At 53.9% G+C, this 12,527-nt stretch overlaps 1 protein-coding gene across 1 annotated transcript in view; it reads left to right on the top strand.

Annotated features, from left to right (window-relative positions):
- The window catches only part of AR (androgen receptor), a gene marked incomplete at its 5' end in the record, with an annotated part of 38,753 nt that extends 35,244 nt beyond the window's left edge, over nt 1-3,509 (top strand). Inside the window, 4 exons of the mRNA XM_027663136.1 lie at nt 1,612-1,756; nt 2,528-2,658; nt 2,856-3,013; nt 3,277-3,509. Coding sequence (XP_027518937.1) covers nt 1,612-1,756; nt 2,528-2,658; nt 2,856-3,013; nt 3,277-3,432 — 590 coding nt within the window. The remainder of the gene's footprint in view (nt 1-1,611; nt 1,757-2,527; nt 2,659-2,855; nt 3,014-3,276) is intronic.
- Between the last annotated feature and the right edge of the window lie 9,018 nt (nt 3,510-12,527).

The following is a 12,527-nucleotide window of genomic DNA, read 5'->3' as shown; positions in this document are numbered from 1 at the left end:
CCCAAAGGGCTCTTTCCTGGCAGTCACTTGGGTTGCCTGGGCGATGGCCTGGTGGGATATATTTACGATTCCTTTGGAGTGGTGCTACAGGCTAGGAATTTTCTAGATGCCAGTCAGCAGGTGCAGTAAATGGAGCATCCCAATGACAGATGAGTTCACTGAACCAGGTCTGTGCAGGGTCACTGGGTGGTGACACACTGCCTGTTCCACATTGTAATCCTGCAACCGAGTGAGTGGGATTGCAGAGGGCTGAACTCACTCTGGGCACAGCAGGATCCAGCTCACCTCTGAGCATCTCTGAGACTGGGGTGTGGGGCTGGTTCCTAATGCCTTCCCCATCCCAGCCTCACTCTCCAGGGAACACTGCAGAGAAGAGGGACCCCACTCCTCATGTGCAGGGTGACACAGCAAAAGGAGGAGACCAAGACACACTGAGTTTACCACTCTATGTCAGACCCTGGTGATGAACTGTGGTCAGGTGTCTGATGTTCCCAGGAGTTTAGCAGCCCCCTGGACTGGTGATGCCAGGGGGATGTTGGTCTGAATACCCTTAAATGCACAGTAGCCCATTCTGTTTCTAATATTTTTAAGTCACTTGGCTTGTAAAACCAGGGACAAATTGTGCTTTCTCTTTGGCTTATGTATGCCAACCATCAAGATCAGACACAGAGACACCACCGAAGCCACCCTGGGGCTGAGGCCCTGCAGTAGGGCTGATGGAAAGGAAGAGTGCTTTGGAAAACATTTTCCATCTTAACCACCTCATTAAGAAAGGGTTTTACTCTCCTGAACTGCACCTGATGCTGACCCCTTGGTGTGTGGCTGTGCCAGCTGCTGCCCCACTGACCCCCGGGGCCAGTGCCCGCTGTGCCAGGGCAGCATCTGGGCAAGATTCATTCCCCTGCTGTTTGGCTTTGAGAGCTCCCTAAGCCACAGAGAGCCTTGCCTCAATGGATTGTAGTTATACACAGGAGATGTTAAATTGCTTTAATATTTGATTCAAAAAATGTATAATTGTCTTTAAACTCAATTATATTTGCCTATTTACAAGTGTCTGGAAAAAAACAGTGTTGGAGGTGGTGTAAACATGCCTGGGATTTAACTCTGAACTGCCATCTGGGCATAGGAAATTTGAATTTAGTTGCTATTTTTGTCTCTCTTGCAATGCAGACGAGGTTTCTGTGCTCATTTCCACAGTCATTAGATCCATGCAGTGTGTATTGGACAGAAACCAGAGTGTCTGTGGCCATGGGATGAGGCCTCGGGGTTACCTGCTGGCTCTGAGCATCACATTAAAATCCAGCTACTTAAATTTGGTGAAGTCCTAATGGGACTTTCTCCCCTCCTTGTGTCCAAAGTCCCCTTTCTCCCCTTCCAGGGGCAGGTTCTGCTTGACTGTCCCTGATTCCCAGTCAGGGTCAGAGCCCTGGGCTGCCAGCCCTGCAGCTGTGTCACTGCTGCATGTCCCGGGACGTGCTGAGCTTGGGCTGTGAACTGACCACCTTGTCCCAGAGGAGCACTGCAGGAGAGCTGGAGTCTGCATGGAAACGGTCCTGGGAACTGCAGGAACACAACATTAATTCGTAACATCCCTCCCTCATTGTTTACTAGGATTTCGCAACCTGCATGTGGACGACCAGATGTCAATAATCCAGTACTCTTGGATGGGCCTCATGGTGTTTGCTATGGGGTGGAGATCCTTCACCAACGTCAATTCCAGAATGCTTTACTTTGCTCCAGACCTGGTCTTCAATGAGTAAGTGTGAAACAACACCAGCCTAAGCCAGGCTTTGGGTCAGACCAGGTGACAAACTGAGCATCTCGTGTTTTTACCTGCCCAGCCCAGTGTGGCGGGTCCTGTTCCCTACTCCAGCCACCCGTGGTGACCTCCAGCAGTGGGGAGGGCACTGTGATGCCTCTCCTGGTCCTTCACCCCGCTCCCCCAGCCTTGCCATGGGCTGACTCCCACCAGGGCAGCTGGAGCTGCTGTGGGATGAAAAGCTGCTCCGTATGGACCTGTCTTTCTGCTTAAAGGGTTTGAGTTCCAGTTTCCAGCTCTGTTGGGCAGCTGGAGAGAACAGAAACAGAGATAATGTGTATTATAAAGTCCTGTTGGGCTCTCCCTGATGTACCATCAGCTTAGAGCTGGGGAGGGTTTGCTGGGACTGAGGTAGAAGAGCCTGAACCTAATAACTAAGCACAGCACGAGGCAAACCCACACCTCCCTGGGAGCTCCAGCTTGGTCTTAGATCCCTCACGGATAGACATGTTTGGGGAATCGTTGCAGTCACTCCTCGGATGAACCCTGCAAGTCCCCAGTTCCATCTGTTTCCAAAGAGGGTTGGTTGCACACAGGCATTTTGGAGAATGTTCCTGTTCTGCCTGCGGCATTGCTGGGACAGAGCTTGGGCCCTTGGCAGCGGGGGCGGGCCAGGCGAGGGGGTTGCTGGGTCGAGGAGCGTGTCCTCCCCCCTCACACAGCTGCACTTTGGTCTCGGTGCCATCCATGCCCATCTTGCCCTGCCAGGTACCGCATGCACAAATCCAGGATGTACAGCCAGTGTGTCAGGATGAGGCACCTCTCCCAGGAGTTCGGGTGGCTTCAGATCACGCCCCAGGAGTTCCTCTGTATGAAGGCTCTCCTTTTCTTCAGTGTTAGTAAGTACCCACACCCTTTCCTCCACAGAACTCCAGTACCTGCCACTGCATCACCCTTGAGGTGTCTGGTGCTTTCCCTGTGCCTGGACTCTCACCTCCCAGGGGGAGCTGGGAAGTTCCCTGCTTCAGCCTTCCTCCTGCTCTCCTGTTCCCTGCTCTCTGGGCTCCTCTCACTGTTTCCTTCCCATCCCACCCAGTTCCAGTGGATGGCCTGAAGAACCAGAAGCTCTTCGATGAGCTCCGCATGAATTACATTAAGGAACTTGACCGTATCATCGCCTGCAAGAGGAAGAACCCCACCTCCTGCTCCCGGCGGTTTTACCAGCTCACCAAGGTCCTGGACTCCGTGCACCCGGTGAGAGAGGACAGGGAAATGTCCATCTATACACGTAAGAAACTATAAGAAAGAAACTTTACAGTGAGAATGATCATTCCCTGGAACAATCTCCCCAGGGTCAGGGCAGCCCTATCATGGGGAGAGTTCAGATGCAGTTGGACAGGGTGCTGGATAGTATCATCCAGGCTCCCTTTCCCAGGAAAGGTAGAACCTCTGCTCCATATCTTTCCGGTGAAAATGCTACACAGGGACTCATTTAACCCCCTCTCTTCCTTCCCCAGATTGCCAAGGACCTGCACCAGTTTACATTTGACCTGTTAATCAAGGCACACATGGTGAGCGTGGACTACCCGGAAATGATGGCTGAGATCATCTCTGTGCAGGTTCCCAAGATCCTGTCTGGAAAAGTCAAGCCTATCTACTTCCATGCACAGTGATCTTCCATAGGGACCCCTGAGCTGCCTCCCCCATTCCAGCCATCTCCTGCCTGTTATTTCTGCACTACTGTCCTGCAGTGCCTTGGGGAATCCCTCTGCGGTGGTGGCCGAGGGGACAGGCAGTGACAGACCTGCTGGGATTCCTGAAATTTCTATTTTCCTGAGGTACCTCTGAACTGAACACCTGGCCTCGGCCTCTGCCCAGCTCTGGCTGCTTGTGGTGATGGACAGGGACTGGCATGGAGCAGCAGGACCCCGCCTGCTCTCTCTCGTCTCTGTGTTTGTCACCGTGACTCCAGCGGCCCAGGGCCACAGAAGAGTGGGAGAAGTGCCAGTACTTGGTGGGTTTGGGGTGTTTTCTATACGCAGAACATGATGAGAAGCAGGTTGCAGCTCCACGTTTGGTTGTGGGTGATGTTACCGGCCTCCTTCGGGATGTTTTGTTTGCATTATGGCACTGGGAAGCAGATGAGTTCAAACATTGCAGCAGAGAAGCAGAGCAGAGCTGGGGGATGAGGTGAATTTGCGGCCGAGGAGTTCCCAGGCCCCGGGGCCGCCGTGGGATGTGTCCGGCCAGCCCGGCCCTGGGACCCACAGGATGTGTCCAACCAGCCCGGCCCCGGGACCCACAGGATGTGTCCAACCAGCCCGACCCCGGGACCCGTGGGATGTGTCCGGCCAGCCCGGCCCTGGGACCCGCCTGCGCCACCAGGACACGGGCGACGGAGCGGATGGGCTGCAGCCAAGGGCTGCTGAGGAAGATGACCTTGGAAAGCCCCCAATGGCAGCTGGCTCCTGTTTTCCACCTAGGATGTTTGTGCTACAGCCTATCTGGGTCTCAGTCTGCCCTGCAGGCCCCCCGGTGCTCAGCAGTCAATGTTCCCATCCTTGCCAGCTGCTGCTCCCTGACAAAGCCAAACCCACCTCCAGAAGTGCCTGATGCCCTTGGAGTTCCCACCTGCCTGGCCACCCTGGGCCTCTGCAGCCCCTGCCCAGCCCCACGCCCACTCTGCTGCTGCCGCTCTCCGCAGACCCCGGATTCCAGCTGTGCTCCTTCCCTTCGTTTGTCCCAGCTCTTGTTTGCAATGCCGTGGAGCCAAGAGGGGGCCAGGATCTGTGGGACCTGTGGAGCCACGGGACTCCTCCATGAATCCCATCTGTGGGGAAGTGGCTGTGGGAACTGGCCGATGCCACCACGGTGCTTTGGAGGGCTGGAAAGGAAGAACCAACCCTCATGTACTTACTGTCCCATGTACATGGTGCCACACACACAGTCACACACACACACACACAGAGCCACACACTGTCACACACACACGGTCACACACACAGTCACACACACAGTCACACACACACGGTCACACACACACTGTCACACACACACTGTCACACACACACAGTCACACACACACTGTCACACACACACTATCCCACAGACACTGTCACACAGACACATGCACACCCCCCCACCCCCACCCCACATGCACCCCCTGTCCCCAGCACACACACAGTGGCCACACCAGCATTCCCTGCAGTATTCCAGCTCCCCCTTCCTGCACACCCCAAGCCCACCAAACCCCCTGCTCAGCCCTGCCAGGGCTGTCAGTGACCAAGGCACGTACAGGCTCGTGCCAGGGTCACACATCCCACGTGGGCTGTGACACAGTCTGGTGTTACCAACACAGACATCTCCAAGGGCTCCTTGTGCCAGCACAGGCGAACAGCAAACCATGAGCCCACCCAGGGCACCGAGCCCCCCAGAGCCCTGTGCTCACCCAGATCCCTGTGCTCACCAGGAGCCCTGAGCCCACTCATAGCCCTGATCCCCCCGTGTCCCTGTGCCCACTCGGGTCCCTGTGCCCCCCCCGGAGCCCTGTGCCCAGCTCTCCAGGCAATGTCCTTGTGGTGCAGCTGCTCCTTTGCAAACTCACAGTAAAACAAACAATTTTCCTGATACTTTCCAACCTTTTGATGGGATTTTCATTAAGGGAAGGAGTAGGGGAAAAAACCCTATTGAAGGGAAGGATTTTTCTTCAAGTGTTTGCAATGGATTTCCTTCCCCTGCTAGATACAGCTCTGATCCCACTTGTCCTGCTGAAACCCCTCATGTAGGTGGCAACAGAATCATGGATGAATGTCCTGGCTGGCAGCCAGCAAGATGCTGCTCTTGGAGGCTCCCCCAGGCCAGAGGGCTGCCAGCCCAGTGCTCGTGTGAGCTACGGATATGTGCAAATGAAACGGTAAAAAAATCCTGCTCGTGCATCCCTGTCTTCTGGAACATTCCCAGGCCCTCAGTGAGCAGATGGGTGGTGATGCCTGATCCCTGTCATCAGCTCAGGATGGCTCTGAGCAGTTGGAGCAGCTTCTTGGGAGAGCTTTGTGCTTAGCACAGGCTCACGTCAGGGAAGGTTCTCTTGGTTAATGAGTGTGGAGGTGTCCTTCTGCTGGGAGACCGGGAAGAAACCAAACCTGACAGGGATTTGCCCATCCTGCTTGGCTGGTGGAAGCACCATGTGAATGAAAAGTGGTGATGGGGAATGGGAGGATGATACTGCCCCTGTGTCACCTGCCCCAGGTGTGTCACCTGCCCTCATGTGTCACCTGCCCTCATGTGTCACCTGCCCTCATATGTCACCTGCCCCACATGTGTAACCTGCCCCAGATGTGTCACCTGCCCCAGATGTGTCACCTGCCCTCATATGTCACCTGCCCCACGTGTGTCACCACGTGTGTGCAGCTGCTCTGGCCGGCGGGTGCTGAGCAGGACAGCAGGTCATGGGCAGCACCCCCAGCCCAGGGCAGGTGGGCAGGTGGGGGCACTGGGGTCATGTTCTTTCTTTCTTCAGCACCACAGTTTGAACTTTTTCATTCAGAAGTTGGGTTCTTATAGTTACCAGGAGATGTGGGAGCCAGGACCTGCAGCACCTGTGTGTGTGTTTGCTGGGGGAATGAACACTGTTTCCACCTGGATTTTCTCGGGCTGCTGCAGGAACTGGAGAAGAAAAGACCTAAGAAATACCAAAGTCCAGCTCCTGCCATGAATCTGTGTGTTTTCCTCTGCATTTTCTTGTCCACTTTCGCTTTAATAAAGCAAAGAGAATTTCAGTGTGTTCACAGTCCCACAGAAGCTGTCCCTGAGGCTCCTCTCAGGGTGGCCAAGCCCTGGAGCAGGGACCCCCTTGGTGTTGCAGCTGGGAGCCAACCACATCCATGTTCCCCTGCAGACTCTCTGGTCTGCTCTGGCTCATCTCAGAGGTGTGGGGGCTTTTGGGCCGGCTCAGTCTGAGTCAGAGTTCAGACCATCAGCTCCTACCCAAGGCAGCAGATGGAGTCAAGGGACACACACTTGGCATCTCCCTGAGAGCAGCGTTGTACGTGGATGGGCCCAATTCCATGACAGAGGGTGCAGAATAAGGGATGCTGCCTTTAGTGAAGGTGGGAGAGACTCTTCCTTAGTCCTGTGTCATGCCAGAAGGTGGGATCAGGTGGTGCAATGGCACGTGGCATTCCCAAGGCAAACCTGTGCCCTCCTGAGCCTGTCAGGTTCCTGCCAGCACCCCCTGCCTCAGCAGGGAGCTCAGCTCAGCAGGAGCGAGAGCTGGGGCAGTGACTCTCCACTCAGAGAGACCGTGGATGAGTGGAGAACTGGCAGCATCCATGTGCTGTTGCCATAATGTTCAAGAGGCTCTTTGTGCTCAGCTCAGGGAACAGGGCCCTTAGTCACAGCCATTGGGCTCAGCCAGGGAGGCAAACCCTGCAGGACCACTGACTGCTCCGAGCCCTGTGGGGCCGGGGGGCCATCACCCTGCTCTGTAGGGATGCTGAGGGGTATCCCAGGGGTCACCAGCCTCCAGGGCAGTCCGAGAGCTGCTGCCCTCACAGTCCTCGTGAGGTCCCTCCCCTTACTGAGCTCTCACCTTGGATGTTTCAATAATATATGCTAAAGATATCTGTATCTATGTAAAATAAAGGTGTGGCCCATTTTCTGTCTCTAAAGGTATTTATTTAGTGTGATGCTCTGAGAGAGTCCTCTCTAGTTGCACACTGAGGCACTGAATGCTCTTCAAGTAATGAGTCAGAATGTACCAATTTAGTAGAAACTTCTAATTTAATTATTTTTCTGGCTGAGTGCTGCCCAGTTTGCAAAGGTCCTCCCTTTCATGGCATGCACAGAGCACATACTGGAATAGACTGCTGTCGGTATTGGCTCCTCCAGGTTTCCTGTGGCTGCCTGTGGTTAGGCAGGGATGGTGTTTGCTCTTGGGGAACGATGGAATGTCCTTTGTTTCTGCCCTCTTTGACTGCACAAAGTGTCCTAGCATGTTCAGGCAGAATCCTGGGATTACAGAGAGGTGTCTGTGCTCTACCTGTCTCCAGACCTGGACCAGGCAGGGTGCTCCAGCCCCTCCAGGTGGGTTGAAGCCTCCCCATGCCCAGTGGTGCCTGCTCGCCCCCAGCTCATTCCCTGGGGCAGCAGAGGGACCCTGTGCTTGTGACTCACAGAGAAAATCTCTGCACCCACATAAACCCTCAGCAAGTGGATAAAAGCTGCTCTCTGTGCTGGATGTTTAGTGTTCTGTGGCAATTTTATGCTGTTTCTCTTTGTTAATATGTCTCTGTAATAATAAGAGTTCTCAATTTGATATATTTTATTTTCTTTGTATTAAGCCAAAAAGCTCCTTGCTGGTGCCTTTTTGCCTGGGGGGCCCTCCCAGCCCGCAACTGTGTTCCTGGGAGGAACAAAGGGCATTGTCTCCAACTGTTCCTTCCACCAGAGCTGAGGGAAAGTGGGAAACCAGTGCCTCAGAATTGGCAGAATGAAAAGAACCAGAGGCCTTGGAATGGCCGAGAGACTTTGGGGTACGTTGCCGGTTCTTTCCCGGGGTGTGGCTCCAAGGCGAGGGCTGAGCACGACACTGGGACACCTTGGCCCCGTCTCAGTGGGACTGGGGCTCTCAAGGCCCCGTGATGTGGGCACAGCACACACAGCCTGGGCCGGCCCCGCTTGGAATCACAGGGCTTTGCCCAGATTATTGCACCTGAGGGCAAATCTTCTAGAAAAGGACGAAAGGACGTTCTTAGATTGCTGCTACAGCTCTTTGATTTTTTAATTGGAACGGAATGCATTGGATAAGGAAAATAGACCCTACAGTGTTCCGGTGCCACGAGGGCCAGAGCACAGTGACAGACGCTGCCGGGGCCGGCGGGATGCAGTGCAGGATGCCCAGGGGACAACTGAGTCTCAAGTCCCTGCACAGGACTGAAGGCCATTTACTTGTGTAACCAAAGAGAGGAGCCTGTCTGGCACTCAGGTAAAGACAAACCAATGACACTGGGCTTGGGGGAAATGAAAATTCTTCTTTTTGGCTCTGTCAGCCATGCCTGGGTCTCATGTGAGCCCTCGGCTCTGCCACAGGGCGGCCCCTCACGCTTGGTGTTCAGCTCCTTTTGTAATCTGAAAATTTGCTGTTGTTCTGAGTCCAATAAATGCAGAATCTGGTTTGCTGGAGCTCTGCCCTCTGCCTGCCTTTGGCTTTTGTGTTGTTTCTGTGCGTGCAATCGCTGTGGGTGTGACAGCTGTCAGCAAGTGAAGGCGCCGGGAATCAGTGGGTCATTTGTCAGTGGATAAGGCTGTACATTGGGTCGTTGTAGGCTTTTTTCACAGTCAGATTTCGCTATTAATCACGTCTGAACTGGTAATTCAGTTACAGAATTGACTAATCCTTTCATATATTCCTCTTTGGGTCTTTTAAATTGAATTTCATTTGATTAATGTATTTCTCAAAACAAGAAGCTAATAAAGTCCAGTGTCCTCCTCCTTTTGTTGTTGTTTTCGATAACTTTATGAGTAATTGTAAATCCATTCTGCTGGAACGTCTTTATAAAATTGACCTGTGCTCTCTAAGTAATAAAGAAGATGCTTATCAGCCACTTGTAAATTCAAGGCACAGATGTGAACCCTGCTAAGGGCCAAGATTTGATTAACTGAGACAAAGGAAAGAACCTGGAAAAAAGCCACCCTCATCAGGCCACAGATAAGTGACAATGCCTGGTGTGTAACTGCACGGCAGTTCCACACACCGTGCCCCAGGAGATGAAGCACAGAGAGCTGAGAGCACAAAATCTTGGCATCAGGGTTAGTGACATGCAGGGAATCTGGTCCCATCCCTCACTCTGAGACACAGGAAATATTGATGTTTTATTTTCAAAATTTGCCCTTAGTGGACACTGGGAAGGCCATCACTGTACAGGGCTGTGGTGGTATCTTGGGTACCTGATGCCATGTCAGCCCCAGTGTCACCTGCCAAACAGTCACTGGCCACCAATGTCCACAGGAACACGCAGGAGTCACTGGTCAGTGCATTGTGGGGTGATCCACTGAGGGTCCCAGTCCCTCGGTGACTACACATTCCTGGGCTTACACCAGCCTTGGTCTCTGGCAGCCCTGGACTCGTGTGGCCTGAACAGTCCATGGGAGGACAGCGAGGGAACCAGTCTGAGGGTTGCCAGGGTTGGGACTGCCAAAGGGCAAATGCACCTCACTCAACTCCTTCTTCCCTGTTATGTTCCAGCTGTCTCTGCTGTGCATCCTGCATCCTGCATCCCCCACTATGCATCCCACATCCTGCATCCCACATCCCATATCCCACATCACGCACCCTGCATCCCCCATCCTGCGTCCCTCCTTGTGCATCCCACATCCCCCATCCTGCATCCCTCCTTCTGCATCCCACGTCCCCCATCCTGCATCCCTCCTTCTGCATCCCACATCCCACCCCCCGCCACCAGTCCCCAGGACCTGCAGGTCACTGTGGAGCTGCTCCCGCCCCGACCGTTCCGAAGCACCGGAGCCACGGGGCCGGGCAGGGCGGTGACGGCCACTGTGCCAGCACAGGGGCTGAGCCACATGCTGGAGGGTTCCAGAGCTGCCCTTGGAGATGGCTCTGCTCCCAACAGAGTGGCACAGGGCTCTCTGGAGAAAGTTCAGTTACCAGAAAGAAGAAGAAAACTGAAAACATGGAAACATCATGAAAGCCTCAAAATGGCCCCGTGCTTTAAGGCCGTTTGCTTATCCTTGTCCTCAGAGCAGCCAGTGGGAAATTTTTAGAACAGAAAAGTGTTCTGTTTCCTAAAATGATGACGAACTGTGTCAAACAGCCCTTTCAGCAGCAGTTCCCCTCCCCAGGGGCCCACGAGCGCCAGCACTGTGACCCCACTGAGCTGGCAGCCAGCCCGTGTGCCTTCCAGGCTGTCAGGGCTGTGCCCGCGCTCCCAGGAACGAGCTGGTGGCAACCGCAGCCCTCAGCGGGGTCACGGTGACTCGGGTGCCCTGACATGAGGGATGTCGGCCAACACTGGGGCTTTCTCTGGACCCAAAATCGCCTCTGCCCGCCGGCCGTGGGCAGGCGCCGAGGGGAGGGCAAGCAGGGCCCGGTGTGCCCCACGTCCCGGCCCCGCTAGAGCAGAGTGACCACAGTGGCACGGTGGGGTGGCACGGTGAGGTGACATGGTGCAGTGGCACAGTGCCGGGGACAGCCTGCAAGGCCAAGTCACCAAAGGGAGCCAGGGTGTGCAGCATGCAGAGTGAGGGAGGACGGAGCTGGGGGAGGATGGAGCTCCTGTGGGTTTTCTTTGAGCCAACACGAGAATGGCCACATTTTATACAGGATTTCAAGAATCTTCAGAACTTCTGCCTTGCAGGAGCCCTTAGAACCTCTGAGAGAGGTTGTTAAAGCACTTCTGAAAACACAGAGAATGAGAAACATCACAGCTTTTACTGGTTTAAAGCATCTCCTGACTGTTTAAACCAATCGAAGGATTTTTTGGTGTCCTGACCTGATTTACAGCTGTGTGTACAGGACAAGAAACCCACTGAGGACTGCCAGGAACCCACTCGGCACAGGGAGCTGCTCCCAACTCAGGGCGTCCAGATGGGTAATTGTGCAGTGGGGTGGGCCAGGGAGAGCTACAGAGCTAAAAGCTCTGATCCTGCAAGGAGTCCCACGTGGGTGGATTCCAGTGCTTTCATGGGTCTCTGTGCAACACATAAATTTCAGATGTCAGTGCTCCACTAAGTACATTTCAATTCTAAATTTATCACACAGATGTGTCTGCTGCAGCGTCTTTGGCCTCTCCAAATTCTTCCTCTGAGAAGAACTCTCTGAGGCCCAGGCTCAAACTTTGGAACTCCTTGTTTTGTTATCTTCTGTCTGTATAAAAACCTACAAGGCTTTACTTGTGCTGGAAAATCATTTTCTTGCTCAGAATAAATCCAAATGTTTTCTGTAAGAAAGCAAACCAGGCAGCTGTGGGTTCGGAGACAAGGATTGTTGGGGCAGTGCCTCAGTGCTCATTCCAGTTCATAATCACTTAATACAAGGGCTAATGGAAAAAAAACCCGTTTAGTTTCCCAAATGCTGCTATTTTGAAGGCATCCAGCTTTGGAAAAGTTACAGCTCCAGGAGAAAACATTTCAGAGAAACTAGGAACCAGAAAAAACAAGCAGAAAAACCTCAAGCTGCTGCTCCAGCTGCACTGCATCCGTGCCCACCCCAGGAGTGCTCCGGCCCAGAACCAGGGCACAGCACAGCCCTCTGAGCCGGCAAACCCGGCCTGGTGCTGCCCGTCAGAGCCCTCAGCGAGGGCTGAGCTGGTACAAAATAATTGCAGGAGGATCCGAGAACAGCAACCAGCCCTGAGAAGTGTGGGTGGGAATGCTCCCCTGCTCCAGCTGGGGACTCTCATGGCTGTGGGGGCAGCTCAGCTGCCTGTGTCCCCAGGAACACCCTCCTGCTCTGGCACCCTCCGGCGTGGTCACCTTGTCAGGCTTCTCCAGAAACCCAGACTCCAAAGCTAGATGCAAGATTCCCGTTTCAGACAGAAAAAGCTGTTGTCTCCTGAAAGGCCTTGCTGGTGAAGAAAAGCAAGGGGCCTGAAAAGCAAACACTGGTGCACAGTGTCAGAGTCATGAGGGGTGGGAAAGCAGATGTAAGGAGAGGAAAAAGGTGCTGGAAAGATGGAAAGAAGCCGGTGCTAGTCACCACAAATCTGAAGCCTCAGTGACTCACAGCACAGGACACTGTCCTGGCATTTGT

The sequence above is a fragment of the Corapipo altera genome, unplaced genomic scaffold (assembly GCF_003945725.1).
Source record: "Corapipo altera isolate COAL_440 unplaced genomic scaffold, ASM394572v1 107b, whole genome shotgun sequence".
NCBI classification, from domain to species: Eukaryota; Metazoa; Chordata; class Aves; order Passeriformes; family Pipridae; genus Corapipo; species Corapipo altera.
Note: the sequence above shows the minus strand (reverse complement) of the source record. Positions and strands in the feature narration are given on the sequence as shown.